This window comes from Pongo abelii, chromosome 20 (genome assembly GCF_028885655.2).
Source record: "Pongo abelii isolate AG06213 chromosome 20, NHGRI_mPonAbe1-v2.0_pri, whole genome shotgun sequence".
NCBI lineage: Eukaryota > Metazoa > Chordata > Mammalia > Primates > Hominidae > Pongo > Pongo abelii.
In genome coordinates this window covers 43,182,145-43,203,897 of record NC_072005.2, presented here as the reverse complement: position 1 = coordinate 43,203,897, position 21,753 = coordinate 43,182,145, and the positions used below count along the sequence as shown (strand labels likewise).

The 21,753-nt window shown below is 40.9% G+C and overlaps 1 protein-coding gene across 8 annotated transcripts in view; it reads left to right on the top strand.

The window, feature by feature from the left end:
- The window catches only part of LOC112130223 (zinc finger protein 420), a 32,393-nt gene extending 10,943 nt beyond the window's left edge, over positions 1-21,450 (top strand). For 2 of the 8 annotated variants that reach the window (XM_063720068.1, XM_063720070.1), the window contains 3 exons: positions 4,116-4,241; positions 6,714-6,800; positions 10,053-13,664. In XM_063720068.1, coding sequence (XP_063576138.1) covers positions 10,476-11,489 — 1,014 coding nt within the window. In that variant the 5' untranslated portion in view covers positions 4,116-4,241; positions 6,714-6,800; positions 10,053-10,475 and the 3' untranslated portion in view covers positions 11,490-13,664. Of the gene's footprint in view, positions 1-4,115; positions 4,242-6,713; positions 6,801-10,052; positions 13,665-20,582 lie in introns of those variants that run through there. The other 6 variants (XM_063720069.1, XM_063720067.1, XR_010138612.1 and 3 more) reach the window with 5 other exon arrangements.
- The last annotated feature ends 303 nt before the right edge of the window (positions 21,451-21,753 follow it).

Below are 21,753 nucleotides of genomic sequence, written 5' to 3'. Positions count from 1 at the left end.
ATTTCTTTAGTAGTTGTTGTTTTAGAATTCTTCAAATTTATTTGCATCTTCTGCAAGGAAGTCTTCAAATTTATTTGTAGCCTCTTTATTAAGATCGAGCAGGGGTCCCCAAAACCTGGGCCACAGACCAGTACTGGTCCTTGGCCTGTGAGGAACCAGGCCACACAGCAGGAGGTGAGTGGCAAGCAAGTGAGCAAAGCTTTCTCTGTATTTACAACCGCTCCTTATCACTCACATTACTGCCTGAGCTCCACCTCCTGTCAGATCAGTGGCGGCATTCGATTCTCATAGGAGCACGAACCCTATTGTGAACTGTGCATGTGAGGGATCTAGGTTGTGGGCTCCTTATGAGAATCTAATGCCTGATGATCTGTCACTGTCTCTCATCACCCCCAGATGGGACTGTCTAGTTGCAGAAAATAAGCTCAGGGCTCCCACTGATTCTACATTATGGTGAGTTGTATAATTATTCCATTATATATTACAATGTAATAATAATAGAAATAAAGTGTGCAATAAATGTAATGCACTTGAATCATCCTGAAACCACCCTGTCCCCACTCTGTGGAAAAATTGTCTTCCATGAAACCAGTCCCTGATGCCAAAAATGTTGGGGACCACTGAGATGGAGGTACTCCCTGCCCATCTTTACTGAGGTATAATTGACACATAAAAATTTTATATATTTAAATATATATTTATATATTTAATCTTTTGAGAGAAATGTACATTGTGAAGTCATTGCCACTATCAAGCTAATTAACATATTCATTACATGATAGAGGTTTTAATAAGATATTTTGGGAAGATTCCCTCAAATGTTCCATTTTATTTTGTAAAAAGAGAAACTGTACTAAGAACTTTAGAGACTATCAGCCTCGAAGATTTGCTAAGATGCAGAAAAGCTGTTATTCTTATAGTTATGGTTTATTCTAGTAAAAGGATACATACTAAAGTCACCAGAAAGAAAAGGTACATGGACAAAGGTTAGGAGAAACCAGGTACAAGCTTTCAGGTGGCTGCTTCCAGAGGAGCTGTACAGGGACACACTTAATTCTCCTAACAATGACATGTCACAACAGTGTGTGAACTATTGCCAGCCAGGGAAGCTCACTTGAGCCTTGGTTTCCAGGGTTTTTACTGGGGAGTCAGTCTTGCAGGGATATATCACTCAATGCCTGACTTTAGCTACTCAGTCTCCAGTTCCCCAGATGTCAAACTGATACAGCATGCTCCAAGGCCTGTGGCATAGAAAAACAATCTTAGAAAAACAATCTTATCAGGTAGGATATTTTAAGGGCTCAGAGGTTATCTCCCAAGAGCCAGTCAAGGGCCAGTTCTTTCTTTGGAATGTGCAGGATTTGAGCATTCCAGGTGTACTGAGTTACCTGTCCACTCACCCAGGCCTTGGCTTAGGCTCTCTTGTAGCAAAACTATCTGAGCATCTACACAGAAACAGCAATAGTATCAGGATGTAGACGGCTGTCATTTCAAGGAGCCAGTATGGAGTAGCAATGGATTTAAAGAAACAACTAACCTATCTGATAAAGCCATTACATGCATTCTCATATTTTTGTATTAATTTGATTACTCATTTCCCTCCTTGAATCTACTGTTATGTGCCACATGATAAACTTGTACAGAACTATTGAGTGTAGAAATTAGCTGGTGGTTGGCTAAATTCTCCTTCAAGCCAGTCTTTTTCACTGTTACTTCATTAGCCAGGTATGGTGGTATGTGCCTGTAGTCCCAGCTACTCGGGAGGCTGAGATGGGAGGATCCACTTGAGCCCAGGAGGTCAAGTCCAGCCTGGACAACTCTCAAGACCCCATCTCTAAAAATAAATAAATAACATTTTTAAAAAGATTGAAAGGTAAAATTCCAGTTTCTTGTTTAGGGATCATCCCTGCTTCTGTCACTTGGAGTTACAGTCATAGTTCCAGGGTCACTGCATCAGGTAGGAAAAAAGAAAGTTGAGGTTATTTGGGGAAGATTTGTGTAACTGTGCCAGCATTCTGCCACACACCCTCTCCTCCTAATCGCCCAGGAAAGCAGAGGAATCTATCTAGTGGAGACTGTCCTTGGCTTTCCCCATCTTGAGAGTAAGCACACCCTCATGAAAGAATGCAAGCCAGCCCATACTTTACTTTCCCTTACTTTAGCCAACAACTCTATCACTCTTCTATTCTAATTGTCTACCAAACCACTACTTTGAGGATGATATGCAACATAGTATATCCAATTGATGTGAGAACTCTTTGGACATTGTTGGACACTGTGGGGTGTAAAGTGTTTCCCTTGGTCTGAAGAAATATAACATGGTAATGCCAATTGGCACGTTTCTATTCAAGGTGTTTTATAGTATTTTGAGCCTTTACATCTACCACAGGGTAAGTGTGTCTGTCCACTGCCAGGATCCTTTTGTAGGCTCCCAGGGCTACCAGTGGCCATCGGATAGAGTCTACATGCTGTGCTACCTCTCTGCGTGGGCATTCCCTGCTGGAAATCAGTCCTAATTTGTTCTTCAAGTTCTGATGTTATCATTATCATCAATGTAGTATATTGTTACACTTAGGACTGGTCTCAAGTCCACGCTTTCCTAATCAAATTGTAATAGTAAGCCAGTGAATTCAAATAACCTGTGAGAATACAGTAGATATAAATTGGGATCGTCCCCTCATGAAGGCAAACTATGCTTGTCTCTTTCCCAAGATTGGGATAATGAAAAAAGCATTTGCAAGATCAGTCAGAGTACTGATGTCCTTTAATTCGGTGGTACTACTTCATTCAAGCCTCGACAATCTACTGTTAGTCTCCCTCTTTGGCACAGACCTAACAGGGTTATTGTATAGAGAATTTGTTGGTACCAGCACTCTAGCTTCTAACATGTTATTAATGAAGTGGTAATCTCTTGTATCTACCAGGTATTCTATACAGCTTCAAATTAACAACCTATGTTGGCCGGGCGTAGTGGCTCATGCCTGTAATCCCAGCACTTTGAGAGGCCAAGGCGGGTGGATCACCCAAGGTCAGGAGTTCAAGACCAGCCTGGCCAACATGGTGAAACCCCGTCTCTACTAAAAATAAAAAAATTAGCCAGGCGTGGTGGCGCACGTCTGTAATCCCAGCTACTTGGGAGGCTGAGGCACAAGAATTGCTTGAACCCAGGAGGCGGAGGTTGCAGTGAGCTGAGATTACGCCACTGCACTCCAGTGTGGGTGACAAAGCAAGACTCCGTCTCAAAAAAAAAAAAGATTAACAACCTATGTGGGCTTCAGCAATTCTATAGGTTCCTGTTTGGCCTGTCTAATAACATTGATTGAAGGACAAACTTACATGCCTTTAGTTTTAAAATACTAGGTAGGAGAAGTGTGAGAAGTGTTCCTCAGTCAGACATAATACCCTTCCCCATTATGTATTCAGGCAAGGAGATGCAACGACTTCACATAAGGTCCATTCAGACCTTCTGGTTTTCATTTAAACTTTCACCTTAATAACGATCAACCACTGCATCCCCATATCCTCCCAATCTAACTGTAGTCTCTATTAGGGTGTCACCAACAGATTTTGGAATCACAGTGCACTGGGCTCCATGTCAAGGAGTCCTAGAAATGTTTCTTTTCCATCCTTGGTCTTAACTCACACACATGGATATAGCCTTGGTCCTAGCTTGGTTCATCATCCTGATTAATTTGTCAGGCTGTTGCCTTAGTGATTCAAGATCAGGTTTCTCAGTGTCATCTTTGCATTTCAGCCTTTTAAGTTCCTTCAAATTAGGAGAAATAAAACATGGTGCTGGGATTACAGGCAAGAGCCACTGCTCCTGGCCCAGTTTCAACTTACATTGTTTTACACTGTTGGCTTCTCAACACATTCTGATTAATAGAAATTTCCCACAGTGGCAGGATGTTGTATCCACCTCACAGCACAGGACTGCTCAACAATATGTGTGTATTCATTTCCTTATTGCCCCCTCCTGTGTTATAAGTTTCCAATTTCAACCTACTGCTTACTATAGAATGCCTTCTAGGAAAATCCCTTTTTATATCCTTATCATTCACCTAAAATATATTTTCTTTATTATTACATATGTTAAATGGACTTTTCCTTTAAAGGATTGATGACATTCAGGGATGCGGCTATAGATTTCTCTAAGGAAGAGTGGGAATGCCTGGGCCCTGCTCAGAGAGACTTGTACAGAGATGTGATGTTGGAGAACTACAGCAACTTTGTGTCACTGGGTAAGATCACCTGTTCCCTGTAATTCAGAAAATATTCTCTCCACTGGGAATTCTGGGGCTGCATTAAATATCTAAATTTCTGTTCCATGTTCCAAAAAACTGGTTTGAATTTTGTTTTCTTGGAATAGATTGCTACTCTCAGGCACCTTCGTATTTCTTGTTCTTCACTGACCTTCACTCTTTCCCTGGGCTCCTTACGTAACTGAGTTTTTTCTTGATTTTTAAGGAGCTAGATGATGGTCGAGGGACATTTATATAATAACCTGTAGGATTTAAGATGTGATGGTTCATCTAAAATTTAGGAAAACACATAACCCTGTATGTTTATGTTTGAGACCTACATTCTAGGAATTTGACATTTCACAGGAAGACGCATGGATTCTGTCTTGAGGCTTCTTGCTTTTTCTTACCCAAATAAGTAGAGATAGAGCCCACGTAGATTTAAATTTAACTAAGACCTTTGTGCCTCATTTGTCTCTTTGTTCCTTGTGCTCCTTAGGTCAGCTTAATGTGAATGTATTCTGACGTCTTCATCATTCTTTTATCCAAAAGCTTCTCTGGGGCCCATTTTAAAATTTTATTTTATTTATTATTATCATTATTATTTTGAGTCAAGGTCTCACTCTGTTACCCAGGCTACAGTACAGTGGTATGATTGTGGCTCACTGCAGCCTCAAACTCCTGGGCTCAAGTGATCCCCTCACCTCTGCCTCCCATGTAGCTGGGACTACAAGTGTGCCACCGTGCCCAGCTAATTTTTAAAATTTGTGTAGAGATATGGTCTTGCCATGTTGCCTAGGCTTATCTTGAACTCCTGGCCTCTAGTGATCCTCCTGCCTTGGCCTCCTAAAGTGCTGAGATTACAGGCGTGAGCCAATATGCCCAGCCAAACTTTTTTTTTTTTTTTTTTTTTTTTGAGACGGAGTCTCGCTCTGTTGCCCAGGCTGGAGTGCAGTGGTGCAATCTTGGCTCACTGCAATCTCCGCCTCCCGAGTTCAAGCGATTCTCCTGCCTCAGCCTCCCAGGTAGCTGGGACTACAGGCATGTGCCACCACGCCCAGCTAATTTTTTGTATTTTTAGTAGAGACGAGGTTTCACTGTGTTAGCTAGGATGGTCTCGATCTCCTGACCTCATGATCAGCCTGCCTCAGCCTCCTAAAGTGTTGGGATTACAGGCATGAGCCACCGTGCCTGGCCAAAACATTTTATTTTGAAATGATTTCAAGAGCTAGAACTAACCAGTATGCCAAATGTCCATCTACTCTTCAGTCAGTTTTCCCTAATGCTAACAATTTACATAAGCATAGTACAAACATCTAAACCAAAAAGTAAAATTGATATAATATTATTAAGTTATCTATATCCTTTTTTCAAATGTCATTAATTACCCTGGTACTGATCCAGGATCCTATTTGTACTGATCCAGGATCCCACATTGCATTTAGTTGTCTTGTATCTGTAGCCCTCTTCAATCTTGGAAATGTTCTTTCTCTTTTATGACCCTAATTAACACTTCTAAACTGTACTGGCCTGTTATTACATAGATTATTCCTGGATTTAGATTTGTCCTTTTTTTTTTTGAGACGGAGTCTTGCTCTGTCGCCGAGGCTGGAGTGCAGTGGCGCGATCTCAGCTCACTGCAAGCTCTGCCTCCCGGGTTCATGCCATTCTCCAGCCTCAGCCTCCCAAGCAGCTGGGACCACAGGCGCCCGCCACCACGCCCGGCTAATTTTTTTGTATTTTTAGTAAAGATGGGGTTTCACTGTGTTAGCCAGGATGGTCTCAATCTTCTGACCTCGTGATCCACTTGCCTCAGCCTCCCAAAGTGCTGGGATTACAGGCATGAGCCACCGCGCCCGGCCTTGACCCATATGTTTGTGATTACTTTAAAGTTATGTATTTTGGGGAAGAATACTACAGAAGTGATGCCTTTTTCAGTGCATTGTATCAGGACATAAATAATGGCCAATCAAAAACAATATCTTGTTTTGATGCTTGAAATGGTATCCTCTAGGGTTCCGCGTAGTAAAGCCACTATTTGTACCTTTGCAATCAGTAAGTAACTTGTAAAGAAATTTGAGGCTCTACAAATACCCTCTTGCTCATGACATTTTTATCACTTTAGTTTCATCAATGATTCCTGCAGAGAACAGTTATGGTTATTATTTTTTTGAGACAGGGTCTTACTCTGTGACTCAGGCTGCAGTGCAGTGGCGTGATCTTGGCTCACTATACCCTTGACCTCCTGGATTCAAGCAGTCTTCCCGCCTCAGACTCCCAAGTAGCTGGGACCACTGGCGTGTGCCACCACACCTGGCTCTGACAGTAGTTATTTACTCTGGTGTTTGCCAGATTATGATTTTCTGTTTCCATCAGTCTTCAGAGGAACCTGAATTAGCTTTAGATTAAACCAATTCTAAATAAGAACATTTTTTGGCTTATTTATTTTTAATATCCTATTTCTTTGAGCAGGACTTGCCATTTCTAAGCCATCAGTGATTTCCCTATTGGAACAAGGGAAAGAACCCTGGATGGCTGGGAAAACAGGACGGTATCCAGGTGGGTAAGGGTGTTGGGGTACTCCCAGCAGAAGTGCATTTTAGGGAAGCCCAAACTGGTCAGAGTGGTGATGTCTTTTGTTTGAGATATTGTGTGGAAACCTTCCCTCAGAGGCCCAAAGTCTTGGGAGAAAAAGTTTGACAAATGGGAAGTATTTCAAATATTTACAAAGAACTTTTTTTTTATAGCAGATGTATTGAGGCATAATTGACCTATAATGAACCACCTATGTTATAAAGTATATGGTTTGACAAATTTTGATGTGTCAAATGGTATACTTTATACGTGTACATGTTTGCTTATGAAACCATCACCATAATTAAGATAAAAAACCTATTAATCACTCCCATTGCTTCTGATCTAAGGAAAAAAGACTTCTTTATTATGATGAGACAGAGTCTCACCCTCTTGCGCAGGCTGGAGTGCGGTGGCATGATCTTGGCTCACTGCAACCTCTGCCTCCTGGGTTTAAGTGATTCTCCCGCCTCAGCCTCCCGAGTAGCTGGGACTACAGGCGTGTGCCACCATGCCCAGCTAATTTTTGTATTTTTAGTCGAGATGGGGTTTTACCATGTTGATCAGGCTGGTCTCGAACTCCTGACCTCAAGTGATCCGCCCACCTCAGCCTCCCAAAGTGTTGGGATTATAAACATGAGCCACAGCGCCCAGTCAATATTTTTTTTACTGACTATGATATTTCTTGTAGATTTTTGAATGATGTCCTTTACTTGAGAAAGTAAGTTCCCTTCTGTTTTTAGTTTGGCAAGAATTTTTATGATGATTCTGTGTTGAATTTTGTTAAGAGTATTTTCTGTTTTTATTCAAGTGATCATGTCACTTGACTTTTAAAATATGTTAATATGTTGAATTACATTAATTGATATTCAGATGCTAAGCTGACTTGTTCATGAGGTAAATGCCATTGGATGTTGTGTTATAGATTTAATATATATATTATTGGATTCTATTTGCTATTATTTTAAACGGATTTTTGTGTGATCATTCATGAGGAAGATCTGTAGTTTTTGAAAGCTTTTTTGGTTTTAGTTGCAGGGTAGTGGTGGGCTTCTGTAATTAGCTGTGAGTCATTTCTGTCCTCCAAAAGATTTTGTGTAGCATTGGTATTATTTCTTCTTTGACTATTTGATAGGATTTGCCGTTAAAGTCATTGGGCCATGTTTGTCCTTGGGGCAATGTTTTTACTATAAATTCAGCTTCAGTGATAGACAGCTATTTCCTTCCTTCCTTCCTTTCCTTCCTTTCCTTCTTTCCTTTCCTTCCTTCCCTCCCTCCCTCTCCTTCTTTCCCTCCGTCCCTCCCTCCCTTCCTTCCTTCCCTCCTTCCCTCCCTCCCTCCCTCCATCCCTCCCCCCTCTCCATCCCTCCCCCCTCTCCATCCCTCCCCCCTCTCCATCCCTCCCCCCTCTGCATCCCTCCCTCACTCCCAGGGTCTTGCTCTGTCACTTAGGCTGGAGTGCAGTGGCATGATTACATCTCACTGCAGCCTCAACTTTCTGGGCTCAACCTCCCATGTAGCTGGGACTACAGGCATACACTACCATGCCGGGCTAATTTTTGTATTTTTTGTAGAGATGGGGTTTCATCATGTTGGCCAGCCTGGTGTCAAAGTCCTGGGCTCAAGTGATCCATCTGTCTTGGCTTCCCAAAGTGCTGGGATGACAGATGTGAACCACTGCACCTGGCTTGTTTTACTTATTTCTTCTTGACTGATCCTTGGTAGTTTGTGTCTTTCAAGGAATGTGTCCATTTTCACTAACTTCTTATACTTCTGGATATTAAATGGTTCATAATATTTTCTTATGTAATTATCTGTTTATTACTTTTATTATTTATGTAGGATTTATAATTAGAAACCCCTTTTTGTTCCTGATATTTGTGTTTTTCTTCTTGTTTTTTATTGGTAGTTTGGCTCCAAAGTTTATCAAGCTTGCTGATCTATTCCATAAACCAGTTTTTGACTATTAATTATCTGTTATGGTCAGTTTTCTCATTCATTGATTTCTGCTCTTATCCTTATTATTTCTTTACTTCTACTAATTGTAGATTTACTTTGCTTTTTTTTTTTTTTTTGAGATGGAGTTTTTGCTTTTGTTGCCCAGGCTGGAATGCAATGGCACGATCTCGGCTCACTGCAACCTCCACCTCCTGGGTTTAAGCGATTCTCCTGCCTCAGCCTCCTGAGTAGCTGGGATTACAGGCACCCACCACCACGCTCGGCTAATTTTTGTATTTTTAGTGGAGACGGGGTTTTACCATGTTGGCCAGGCTGGTCTCGAACTCATGACCTCGTGATCCACCTGCCTCGGCCTCCCAAAGTGCTGGGATTACAGACATGAGCCACCTTGCCTGGCCAGCTTTGCTCTTCTTTATCTACTGTCTTGCAGTAAAACCTTAGGTTGTTTATTTTATACGTTTTTCTTTTCTAATATAAGCATTTAAAGCTATAGGTTTCACTATAAATGTTACCTTAGCCATATAACATACATTTTGGTGTGCTATACTTTTATATTGTTCATTTCTAAGTATTTTCTAATTTCCATGTGTATTGTTTAGTTTTCAAGTATTGGGGGACAGGTTCCAGATATTTTAATAATTTCAAACTGAGTTCCATTGTGATCAAAGAAAATATTCTGTGTGACATTGATCCTTTTTAGTGTATTGAGACTTGTTTAATGTCCCAGCATATGGTCTATTTTGAATGTGTATAGGTGTTTGAAGAGAATGTACATTCTGCAGTTTTTGATATTGTGTTTTGTATATATCAACTAGTTGAAGGTGGTGGACAGTGTTACTTATATCCTCTATTACTTTACTAATTTTCTGGGGGAGGGGGATGTTCCAGTCGTTCTATCAGTTATTGAGAGATGGTTGCAAAATCTCCCAACTATGATTGTAGTATTATCTATTTTCTGCTTTACTTTTGTTAATTTTTGCTTCATATATTTTCAGGCTCTGTTATTCTGCACTTACACATTGCCAACTCTTCCTGATGAGTTATTATAACTCTTTTATCATTATGAGAAAATTATGTTTGATAATATAGAGTAACTTGAAGTCTGTTTCATCTGATATTAATATAGCCATTCCAACAAATTTTTTCTGCAAATTAAATGCCAAGATTTAAAAGTTATCTAAGCCATTTCTTGCTTAAGGGCATTATTATCTGTTTGACTGCTTCTATGCAGTTTTATTTCTCATAAAAGAGGAAAACGTGATGTTTATTTTCTTTCAGATATGCTGTCTAGGTATGAGACCAAGGAGTTACGTCTTAAGAATGGCACTTTTTAAAAGGAATCATTAAAATGGAAAATAATAGAAAGAGTCAGAAGTTCTTGCCTTGAGGAATCTTTTTTGGGAAATGATTGGAAATGCAAAGGACTCTTTGAGAGACAACAGGAAACTACAGAGGAATGTTTCAGGCATGTAACTGTGCCATTTGAAAAAATATTATCTGAATTCATTCAGCCTACATATTTTCTTCTAAATCAAATAATTCATACTGGAAAGAAACTCTATGAACAAAAAAAATGTGAAAATGTTACTCAACAGGGAAGAATTCATATCAGTGACAAGCTTGATGAAATGTGTGGGAACACCTCTGTATTTTGCACAAATCATATGAAACATCAGACAAATTTTAATTCAAAGAAATGCAATGTATTTAAAGAATGTGGCAGAGACTGCTTGTAACTTTCAACTAATTCAATATCAAATAAGTCATGCTAATCAGAAACCCTATGAATGTCAGATATGTGGAAAGCCCTTTAAAAAGCGTGCCCACCTTACCCAACATAATCGAATTCACACTGGTGGGAAACCATATGAATGCAAAGAATGTGGGAAAGTGTTTATCTGTTGTTCAACATTGATTCAACATAAGAGAACTCACACTAATGAGAAACCCTATGAATGTCTGGAATGTAGAAAGACGTTTAGGCGGAGTACACATCTTATTCGACATCAAAGAATTCATACTGGTGAGAAACCTTATAAATGTAAGCAATGTTGGAAGGCCTTTGCTTCTGTTTCTGATTTAATAGACATCGGAAAATTCACACTGGTCAGAGACTTAACGAATGTAAAAAATGTGGGAAGGCATTTAACAATCGCTCAACTCCGGCATCAGAGAATTCACACTGGTGAGAAGTCCTTTGAATGTAAGGAATGTGGCAAAGCATTCAATAATTGCTCAACACTTACTCAACACCAGAGAACTCATACTAATGAGAAATCTTATGAATGTCAGGAATGTAAAAAGGCTTTTAGGCAAAGTGCACATCTTACTCAACATCAAAGAATTCACACTGGTGAGAAACCATGTGAGTGTAAGCAATGTGGGAAGGCTTTCACTTGTGTTTCTGATTTTAACAGACATCAGAGAATTCACACTGGTGAAAAACTGTATGAATGTAAAGAACGTGGTAAAGCCTTTAACAGTTGTTCAGCTCTTATTCAACACCAGAGAATTCACACTGGTGAGAAGCCTTATGAACGTAAGCAGTGTGGGAAGGCTTTTGTCTCCTGTTCAACACTTGTTCAACATCAGAGAACACATACTAATGAAAAACCTTATGAATGTCAGGAATGTAAGAAGGCCTTCAAGCAGAGTGCACATCTAATGAGACATCAGAGAATTCACAGTGGGGAGAAACCCTATGAATGTAAATGAATGTGGGAATGCCTTCATTTGTTTATCTGATTTTAATAGACATCAGAGAATTCACAAAGGAGAGAAACCCTATCAGTGTAAAGAATGTGGGAAGGTTTTTAATAATTATCCAACTCTTACTCAACATCAAAGAACTCATACCAGTGTGAAACCCTATGAGTGTAAGGAATGTGGAAAGACCTTTACTTGGCTTTCAAACTTGAATAAACATCAGAGAATTCACACTGGTGACAAACCCTATGAATGTAAAGATTGTAAAAAAGCTTTTCTTTGTTATTCAACGTTTATTCAACACTATAGAACTCATACTAATGAGAAACCCTATGACTGTCAGGAATACAGCAAGGCCTTGAAGCAGAGAGCCCATCTTACTCAACATCAAAGAATTCATACTGGTAAGAAACCTTATGAGTTTAAGGAATGTGGGAAGGCCTTTGCTTGTTTCCTACTTTAATGGACATCAGAGAATTCACACTGGTGAGAAAACGTATCAGTGTAAAGAATGTAGAAAATCCTTTATTGATTGTTCAACTTTTATTCAACACCAAAGAATTCACACTGGTGAGAAACCCTTTGAATGTAGGAATGTAGGAAGGCCTTTAGGCAGAGGGCACATCTTACTCAACATCAAAGAGTTCATACTGGTGAGAAACCCTATAAATGTAATGAATGTGAGGAGGCCTCTTCTTGTCTTTCACAGGTGAAAAAGCACCAGAGAATACATACATGAAGGGATAAATCTTATGTATTTGAATAGCATCTTTTTATTTAACAATCCTTATCTAACATCACCAAATTCACATTGCAGAGAAACTTCAGAAATATAAGAAATGTGGGAAACACTTTTACCTGTCCCTCAGGCATACTTTTTCATAACAGAATTTGTACCAGTGAGAAGCCTTATGAAAGCCAGATATGTGTAAAGATCTACTCTCACAATATACTCAACATTATATAATGTATAGTGTGATTAATATAGGAAATCCTTGATTTTGAAATTATCAATTATGGAATAGCAAACAATTTGTAAGTGAAGAAAATCCAGTGACTGTGTGAATTTTTTTGCCTCATAATTCACAATTTTCACAATTTATTAAGCATCAGAATTTATATGGGAAAAATAGAATATCAATTATTAATAAAAACATCATTACCACTAAAATATTTGACTTATCATAAAGAATAGCATATAGAGAATAATCATGTTGACTTTGTGAATGTAGAAAAGCTTCTATCTATAATATGAATCTTTTTCAGCATCATTATACTTTCACCAGTTTCCACGTCTGTTTTATTACCAAGTAATTTAAACTGTATACTTCAGATTACACATTTCTTACATTGTGATAAGGTTATTGTGAAGATTAAATGAGTTTATCCAAAGACTTTTGGAATAGTTATTGGCAAATAGAAACTATTCAGTAAATATTGGCTGTCATGATTATCACCTTCATTACCACTCTTGGAATATTTATATAAGAACATTTAATTATGCAGATTTTATTAATATAATGAAATCCACCATCACAATTTCTCTGATTGCAAATCTATGATAATTTATTCTGGAATGAAAATTATTAGAATATAGTGAGTATGAGGAAACATTCACTTAAATTTATTTTAGTTGAATCAGAAAATTCACTCTGGAAACACTGAATGGATATAGTAAGTAAATTTTTTAGAGTAAAGTTGATATGAGAAGTGATATATCTGAAGCAAGTTTCAAAAAGCAGTGTACATTTTCTGACAGTAACTCAAGACAGGCTGGGTGTGGTGGCTCATGCCTCTAATCTTAGCACTTTGGGAGGCCAAGGCAGGTGGATCACTTTAGGTCAGGAGTTCGAGACCAGCCTGGCCAGGGCGGGTGCGGTGGCTCACGCCTGTAATCTCAGTACTTTGGGAGGCTGAGGTGGGTGGATCACGAGGTCAGGAGATCAAGACCATCCTGGCTAACAGTGAAACCCCATCTCTACTAAAAATACAAAAAATTAGCCAAGCGTGGTGGCTGGTGCCTGTAGTCCCAGCTACTCGGGAGGCTGAGGCAGGAGAATGGTGTGAACCTGAGAGGCGGAGTTTGCAGTGAGCTGAGATTGTGCCACTGCACTCCAGCCTGGGTAACAGAGCAAGACTCTGTCTCAAAAAAAAAAAAAAAAAAAACGAGACCAGCCTGGCCAACACGGCAAAACCCCATATCTACTAAAAATACAAAAATTAGATGGGTATGGTGGTGTGCAGTTGTAGTCCCAGCTACTCGGGAGGCTGAGGCAGGAGAATTGCTTCAGCCTGGGAGATGGAGGTAGCAGTGAGCCGAGATCTCACCACTCCACTCCAGCCTGGGCGACAGAGTGAGACTTTATCTCAAAAAACAAACAAATAAGACAAGTAGATACAAAAGGTGAATTTTAAAAATTTGCAATTTATAAACACCACCATATATAGTTCTTGGATTAAGTGAAAAATGTAATCTGAAATAACAGGCTATTTAGATATGAAAGATAGTGAGAGTGTTGCATAATAAAACCTGAGGTATGTGGCTCATTTGAATAAATAAACATTCAAGCAGAAAAGTAACAAACCCAAAATTGACACTGGAAACGTATTACACAAATCAATCTGTTTATTCAATGAATTTGAATTTGAATGGATTACTTAAAAAGAAAAATTAATGAGCTAAACAGAAAGTGGACTTTATCTAAAAGTGGTTTGAAATAACCAGTAATATAGACTAGATTTGCCAGTTATGATTGAGATGAGTAAGAAAAATGACATAAATGCATCAGTGCAAATGGGAACATGGAAATTTTATGGGCATTTTTAATAGTATGAAATATTTTGTTTAATATTTCAATTAAGTTTAAAATATCTATGGTAAACTTCATTTTACAGGAATATGTAAATGTTTCTAGTTGGTTCATTAAGGTATAGAAAATTTGAATGAAGCCAAACTTGAAGCTACAGGAAGTTTGAATGAAGCCAAAATGTGAAAACTTTACTCCACAAGGAAGAATCCATGCCAGTGATAAGCTTAATGAAATGTGTGGGAACACCTTTATATTTTGCACAAATCATATGAAACAGAGAAATTTCACTGGAAAGAAATGCAGAGAATATAAGGAATGTGGCAGAGACTTTGGTCATAACTTTCAGTTAACTCAGTATCAAATAAGTCATACTAATCAGAAACCCTATGAATGTTAGATATGGGGAAAGACCTTTAGAAAGGTCTTTCAAAAAAAATTATCCCTTCAAAAACATTGAAAAATTAATCAAAGATAATTACCTTTAAAAGCTATTACTTAGGCCAGGCATGGTAGCTCACACTTGTAATTCCAGTGCTTTGGGAAGCCATGGCTGGTGTATTGTTTGAGGGCAGGAGCTTGATACCAGCCTGGGCAAGATAGTGAGACCTCAACTCTATTAAAAAAGTTTTTTTGGCCGGGCATGGTGGAGCAGTTCCTCAGTCTTTTTGTCGTTTATGACATTGACATTTTTGGAAAATACTGGCCATTTGTTTTATAAAATATCCTTCAATTTGAGCTTTTCTAATGTTTCCTAATGATTAGATTCAGATTATGTATGCTTTGGCACCCATATACTGTATTACGTTATACCATACTATACTATATACACAGTGCTTTTCCATTTTATTTTATTTTATTTTTGAGAGGGAGTTTTGCTCTGTCACCCAGGCTGGAGTACAGTGGTGCGATCTCGGCTCACTGCAACCTCTGCCTCCCAGTTCAAGCAATTCTCCTGCCTCAGCCTCCCGAGTAGCTGGGACTACATACAGGTGCACGCCACCACGCCCAGCTAATTTTTGTATTTTTAGTAGAGACGAGGTTTTGCCATAGTGGCCAGGATGGTCTCAAACTCCTAACCTCAGGTAATCTGCCTGCCTCGGCCTCCCAAAGTGCTGGGATTACAGGCATGAGCCACCATGCCCCAGCCTTTCCCTTTTTATTAATAGTGCATCACATTAGGGCGTCAGTGATGCTAACTTGTATCTCTTGATTAAAGTATTGTTGACCAGGTTTGTCCATTCTAAAAGTATCATATTCCCCTTTTTAATTACTAAGTGTTTTGTGGGAAGATACTTTGAAACTGTAATTATCAAAACTGCTAATTTTTGTATTTTTAGTAGAGATGGGGTTTCACCATGTTGGCCAGGCTGGTCTCAAACTCCTAACCTCATGATCCGCCTGCCTCGGCCTCCCAAAGTGCTGGGATTACAGGTGTGAGCCACTGCGCCCGGCCCAGATTAGTATTTTCTAATTAAAAAAAAATTTCAACTATAACAGTCCACTCACTTTTGGAATTACTGACAAGGTTTATGTCTATCAATGCTTTTATGTAATTTTCATTTAAGTTGCCTATTCTATATTCATTTTTCTTTCCTTGTCTTCTCATTTTCATTGATTACTGGTAATTTTTATAGCTAGCTTCACAAAAAGACACAAAAGACATAAAAGTGTATCATAGAATTTTGGGATGCTACCATTGTCCATTTTTGGAAAAGGTAATTTAATCTTATAGAAATAATTGATAAACATTTAATGATGATTACCTGTTCCTTCCAAATTTGCTTGGTAAACACTATGTCATACTTAAAAATTTTTTTTTTGAGATGGACTCTCGCTCTGTCACCCAGGCTAGAGTGCAGTGGTGTGATCTCGGCTCACTGCAACCTCCTTCCCCCGGGTTCAAGCAATTTTCCTGCCTCAGCCTCCCCAGTAGCTGGGACTACAAGTGCCCACCACCATGCCTGGCTAATTTTTGTATTTTTATTAGAGATGGATTTCACTATATTGGCCAGGCTGGTCTCAAACTCCTGACCTTGTGATCTGCCCACCTCAGCCTCCCAAAGTGTTGGGATTACAGGTACATGTACATGCCACCATGTCTAATTTTTTATTTTTTGAGACAGAGTCTTGCTGTGTCACCCAGGCTGGAGTGCAGTAGCACAATCTCAGCTCACTGCAACCTCCACCTCCTGGGATCAAGCAATCCGCCTGCCTCAGCCTTCCGAGTAGCTGAGACCACAGGTGCATGTCACCATGCCCAGCCGTTGTTTTTGTATTTTTAGTAGAGACAAGGTCTTGCTATGTTGTCCAGGCTCGTCTCAAACTTCTTGCCTCAGGCGATCTGCCCACCTCAGCCTCCCAAAGTCGTGGGATTACAGGCATGAGCCACAGCACCAGCCATGCCGGGCTAATTAAAAAATATTTTTTTGTAGTGAAGGGTCTTGCTATGTTGCCCAGGCTGGTCTCAAACTCCTGGCCTCAAGTTATTGTCCTGCTTCAGCTTCCCAAAGCACTGGAATAACAGGCATGGGCCCTGTTCCCTGACAGTATTGGTTAATTGTAACAAATGTATCATATTAAGGTAAGTGTTACTACTAGGGGAAACCGGGTGTGGGCGTATGAAATTGTCATATCTTTGTATCTTATATAAATCTAAAACCGTTGTAAAAAATAGTTCATTTAGAAAAAAAATTAATGACTTTTTTTTTTGGCTTTTGTAACCGAAAAGTCCAAAGATAAATGGAGCTTCAGGTATGGCATGATCAAGATGTTCACTATGTCATCAGATTTCAACACTGAACACTCAGCTCTCCCTTTGCCAGTGTTTTGGCTTTGGCTTGAGGCTAATTTCCTCATGACTGCATCAGTTCCAGGCCTCCTATCTGGACATATCCCCTCTAGTACAAGAGGGAGAGCACCTTTGCCTGGCATTCCAAAATAAACCTCTGAGATTCACCTTGTCTGGGTCAAGTTAATTGATATGCCCAATCGTAAACCAAGAGCTTCAGCTTAAAGGGAGCCCGGCCTACACGGAGGCACACACAGTCCCACATCTTTTGAGCTCCAGATGTCAAAGCTCTGAGTGTGGCTCGGACCTGCTTCCCTTCTCTCTCATCATCTTGGGTCCAGTTAACCCCATCACCAACAACCTGGGAAAGGGGAAAAAATGGGACCTCATGGCCAAAGGCTGTTCACTGCTTATGGCACCCCTGCAACTGGACCGGAGACTCTTGCCAGGTCTGGCATGTACAGGTACAAGCCACACTTACACTCCATTCATGACTCAATAATGACTTCACTTCGATCTCACAGTGAAATCCCCAACTGCTTCCACACCACCAAGTCCCCAGCACAGGCAACACCTCTCCTAGGGAAGTCTCAGCCAACAAGCTCTGCCATTCTTCTACCTGCAATTCTGCCCTGAAAATGTCTGGGCCTCAGTTCTGTGAAACAGGTAGGGCAATTTCTGCCCTACTCTGTAGCCACTTGAGAAATCAAGTCAAAGAATTTACTAACATACTGACATCCTGCAGGGTACAGCTGTACCTTTTTTTTTTTTTTTTTGAGATGGAGGCTTACTCTGTCACCCAGGCTGGAGTGCAGTGACACGATCTTCGCTCACTGCAACCTCCGCCACCCGGGTTCAAACTATTCTCCTGCCTCAGCCTCCTGAGTAGCTGGAATTACAGGCGCCTGCCACTATGCCTGGCTAATTTGTGTATTTTTAGTAGAGATGGGGTTTCACCATAATGGCCAGGCTGGTCTCAAACTCCTAACCTCAGGTGACCCACCTGCCTTGGCCTCCCAAAGTTCTGGGATTACAGACGTGAGCAACTGTGCCCGGCCAAGGCTGTACCTTTTATGGGTTGTCAGCAGCTCAATGTCTTGCTATTAAAACGAGGTTTAGTAGATATATCCAAACATGAGAAGAGTGGCACACAGGATTCTACTCCAGACAACACCACCAGCTGTGCGGGCTCCTTCCCCACAGGGGTCACAGCAGTCCTGGGACGGATCACTGTAGAAGAAACCAGCACTCACAGACCAGGACTCTGTTTATGAGCTCACTCAGAGATCTACCTGCCCCAATCTCCTACTCCAAGAGAAGGCTTATCATTGGTCCTGCATCTCGCACCTTGCATGGAAATTCTGTCTGTCTTCAAAGGCAACCCTGTAGTAATTGAAGAAAAGCAGATGTCTGATGCATCAGAGTGACCCCGGACCAGGCCGCATCCCATTGATTGGCAATGCCCAGCTGACCATGGGGCTTCTGGGATGGAAAATTCATGGAACAGGACAGTACACCAGATTCCTGTCAAGACCCCTCTCCATATACTTAGTAATAATAATAATAATAATAATTTTATAGTTGGTGAAAAGGTAACACATGTTCATAGTTCTTTTCAAAAGCAAATCAAACTGTTAAAAAGGGTGTCCTATTAAAAGTAAGTTTCTCTCCTGTTCTGACCAGTCCTTCAGTTCTACCCCAGTCCCAGAAATCCACTTAATCATTTTCTTGCATCTCATTCCAGATATCCCATCTGCACACAAGCACATGTATGCATCTAAGTATACTTCCTATTTTTTGCACATTTCTAGTTTTTTTTTTTTACTTAAACAATTGTTATTCAATTCCCATATTAAACTTTCTTAGCGACTATTTTATTTTTATTTTTCTATTTCTGAGACAGGGTCTCACTCTATTACCTAGGCTAGAGTGCAGTGGCATGACTACAGCTCACTGCAGCCTCAATTTCCTAGGCTCAAGCCATTCTCCCACTTCAGCCTCCTGAGCAGCTGGGACTACAGGTGCATGCCACCATGCCTAGCTAATTTTTAAAATTTTTTGTAGAGATGGGATCTTATTATGTTACCCAGGCTGGTCTCCAACTCCTGAGCTCAAGCAATCCCCCTGCCTAGGCCTCCCAAAGTGCTAGGATTACAGGCATGAGCCACCACTCCCAGCCTCTTAGAGACTTTTTTTTTTTTTTTTTTGAGAGAGAGAGAGAGGGTCTCATAATATCCCCCAGGCTGGAGTGCAGTGGCATGATCTCAGCTCGCTGCAACCTCCGCCTCCCAGGTTCAAGCAATTCTCCTGCCTCGGCCTCCTGAGTAGCTGGGATTACAGGCATGTACCACCACATCTGACTAATTTTTGTGTTTTTAGTAGAGATGGGGTTTCACTATGTTGGCCAGGCTGGTCTCGAACTCCTGACCTCAAGTGATCTGCCTGTCTCAGCCTTCCAAAGTGCTGGAATTACAGGTGTGGCCCCCGGCCTTGTAGAGACAATTTTATATATGTATAGACCTAAAGAGTAACCAGATTATGTAACATTCAAAGCAGTATGCTTTTGAGAGTGAAAGTGGGTGATATCATTTACTCCAGGACAAGGACATAAACCAGGACTGTCCTCAACAAATACAAACATACAGTTATCCTAGATAATTATAATCTAATGCACAAAGGTATCCAATTTTTATAACGAGTGACCCATTGATAATTGTAGGATGCTTTCAGACTTCTGCTATTGCAATGAGTATCCTTGAATGTATACTGTGTGTGTCTTTGCACACGGTTCCCAATGCCTGACATATATTAAGTAACTTAACCTTACAACAGCCCCATGATTTACCCATGCAATAGGCACTAATATTATCTCCACGTGACAGGTAAGGCCTCTGAATATTTCCAAATATGAAGAGTGGTTGTTTGCGGAAATGTTTCTGGTTGTTATGGCGTTTAGGGTGAGTCGGGGGAAGAGGGAAGACGTGATGGTCCTGCAAGCCTAGGATGACCTGATGTCCTGCTTTGCCTGGGACAGTCTGGCCCATGCCTGCTGTCCACATGTTAATGACAGCATCTCCGTTGACTTTTTTTTTTTTTTTTTTTAAGACAGAGTTTCCCTGTGACACCCAGGCTGGAGTGCAATGGCACGATCTCGGCTCATTGCAACCTCCATCTCCTGGGCTCAAGTGATTCTTGTGCCTCAGCTTCCTGAGTAGCTGGGATTACAGGCGTGTGCCACCACACCTGGCTAATTTTTGTATTTTTAGTAGAGATGGGGTTTCATCATGTTGGCCAGGCTGGTCTTGAACTCCTGACCTCAAGTGATCCTCCCAAAGTGTTGGGATTACAGGCGTGAGTCACTGTGCCCGGCCTCCTTTGACTTTTAAAGGTGTCTCAGTAGGCAATATATTAAATAGTCAATTACCAGAGGGTGAGGCTCTGGAGACAACAGCCAGCTATGGAAAGCCATCCAAATAATCTCACCAGCTCTTCTCTCCCTTCCAGTGAGCAAGGAACATCCCAGTGAGGGTGAGACAGACTGCAGAAGCAGCCCAGACACTACCAGTGAACACCTCCAGTCCCATCTGTCCATCAAGGGGGCAGTGGGCAGCCATGTCTCTCCTTTAGGAGCCAAGTGGAACAGCAAAGGGTCAGCAGCCAACAGAACCTGGTGGACAATGGGATCTTCTCTATGGTTTCATTCAAGTGCTGAAAACATCACTTCTTTGAAGAAATCAAGTGCCAGACCAATTCTTACATCACCAATCCTGATGAGTCCATCTGGACTTAGTAAGAAAAGACAGATACAGCTGGAGGACCTCGAACTGTGGACCATATACTAAAGTTCCAGCCTCATGCCAGTGGAAATGCTGCAGCCTCAGAGATCTGCAGATCAAAGACTGTGACGCCATCATGCTTATTTAAAGAGGCTGACAAGAGCCTGTAAGTTTAAAGAGGCTGACAAGAGCATGTAAGCCATGCCCAGGCTAACCATGATCTAGATGCCCAGTGGTCCTGTCTCTACTTCGCACTCTATCAAGACCATTGTGATCTTTCTGAAGCATAAATATGAACCTACCCCTCCCCTGTTTAATTCCTGCTCCCCATTACTTACAGAATGAAGTTCAAGTTCCTGTGCTTGGCATTCAGGGTCTTTGAAAATCTAGCCCTTGTTTACCCCTATAGTTCCCCTCCCACTCCCTAAATGCACCCCACACTATGGCCATGCACAAGCACTTGCGAGTCCCTAAATGCTGACTGCCAGGTCATACTTCTATGACTCTTGAGTCAACAATCCTCTCTTTTTTTTTTGAGATGGAGTCTTGCTCTGTCACCCAGGCTGGAGTACAGTGGTGCAATCTTGGCTCACTGCAACCTCCGCCTCCTGGGTTCAAGTGATTCTCCTGTCTCAGCCTCCTGGGTACCTGGGATTACAGGCATGTGCCACCACGACCAGCTAATTTTTGCTTTTTTTTTTGACGGAGTCTCGCTCTGTCGCTAGGCTTAAGTGCAGTGGCGTGATCTCGGTTCACTGCAACCTCCGACTCCCTGGTTTAAGCTATTCTCCTGCCTCAGCCTCCCAAGTAGCTGGGATTACAGACATGTGCCACCATGCCCAGGTAATTTTTTTATTTTTAGTAGAGACGGGGTTTCACCATGTTGGCCAGGATGGCCT